General features: G+C 54.7%; 1 protein-coding gene across 1 annotated transcript in view; it reads left to right on the top strand.

Annotated features, from left to right (window-relative positions):
• Positions 1–329, top strand: part of LOC104413226 (calcium-binding protein P-like) — a gene marked incomplete at both ends in the record, with an annotated part of 2,405 nt that overhangs the window by 1,597 nt on the left and 479 nt on the right. The window contains one exon of the mRNA XM_010024156.1: positions 10–26. Coding sequence (XP_010022458.1) covers positions 10–26 — 17 coding nt within the window. The remainder of the gene's footprint in view (positions 1–9; positions 27–329) is intronic.

Genomic DNA, 329 nt, shown 5'->3' on the forward strand with positions numbered 1-329 from the left:
TGCGCCCTGTTACTATGGCAACACCGGTAGGATGCTTGGGGGAGGATGTCCCGTCACCCGCATCCCTGGTTGGAAGCTGCAGGGTGGATGAATGGGGCTGCAGGTCCTCTTTCAGAGGGGAGATTGGGAATGGTTTGAAAGCCAAAAGGTGCTCAGGCGTTGGAGCAGGTTGCTCAGGGCAGTGGTGGAGACACCATCCATGGAGGGGTTCAAAACCAGTGTAGACAAAGCCCTCAGTGACACAGGTTAGTGGTGGCCTTTGGTGCTGGTTGGACTTGATGATCTGGAAGGTCTTTTCCAACTTAGCTGATTGAGGCACCAAGGAAGTG

The sequence above is a fragment of the Nestor notabilis genome, unplaced genomic scaffold (genome assembly GCF_000696875.1).
Source record: "Nestor notabilis isolate BGI_N333 unplaced genomic scaffold, ASM69687v1 scaffold23051, whole genome shotgun sequence".
In the NCBI taxonomy this organism is placed as follows: domain Eukaryota; kingdom Metazoa; phylum Chordata; class Aves; order Psittaciformes; family Psittacidae; genus Nestor; species Nestor notabilis.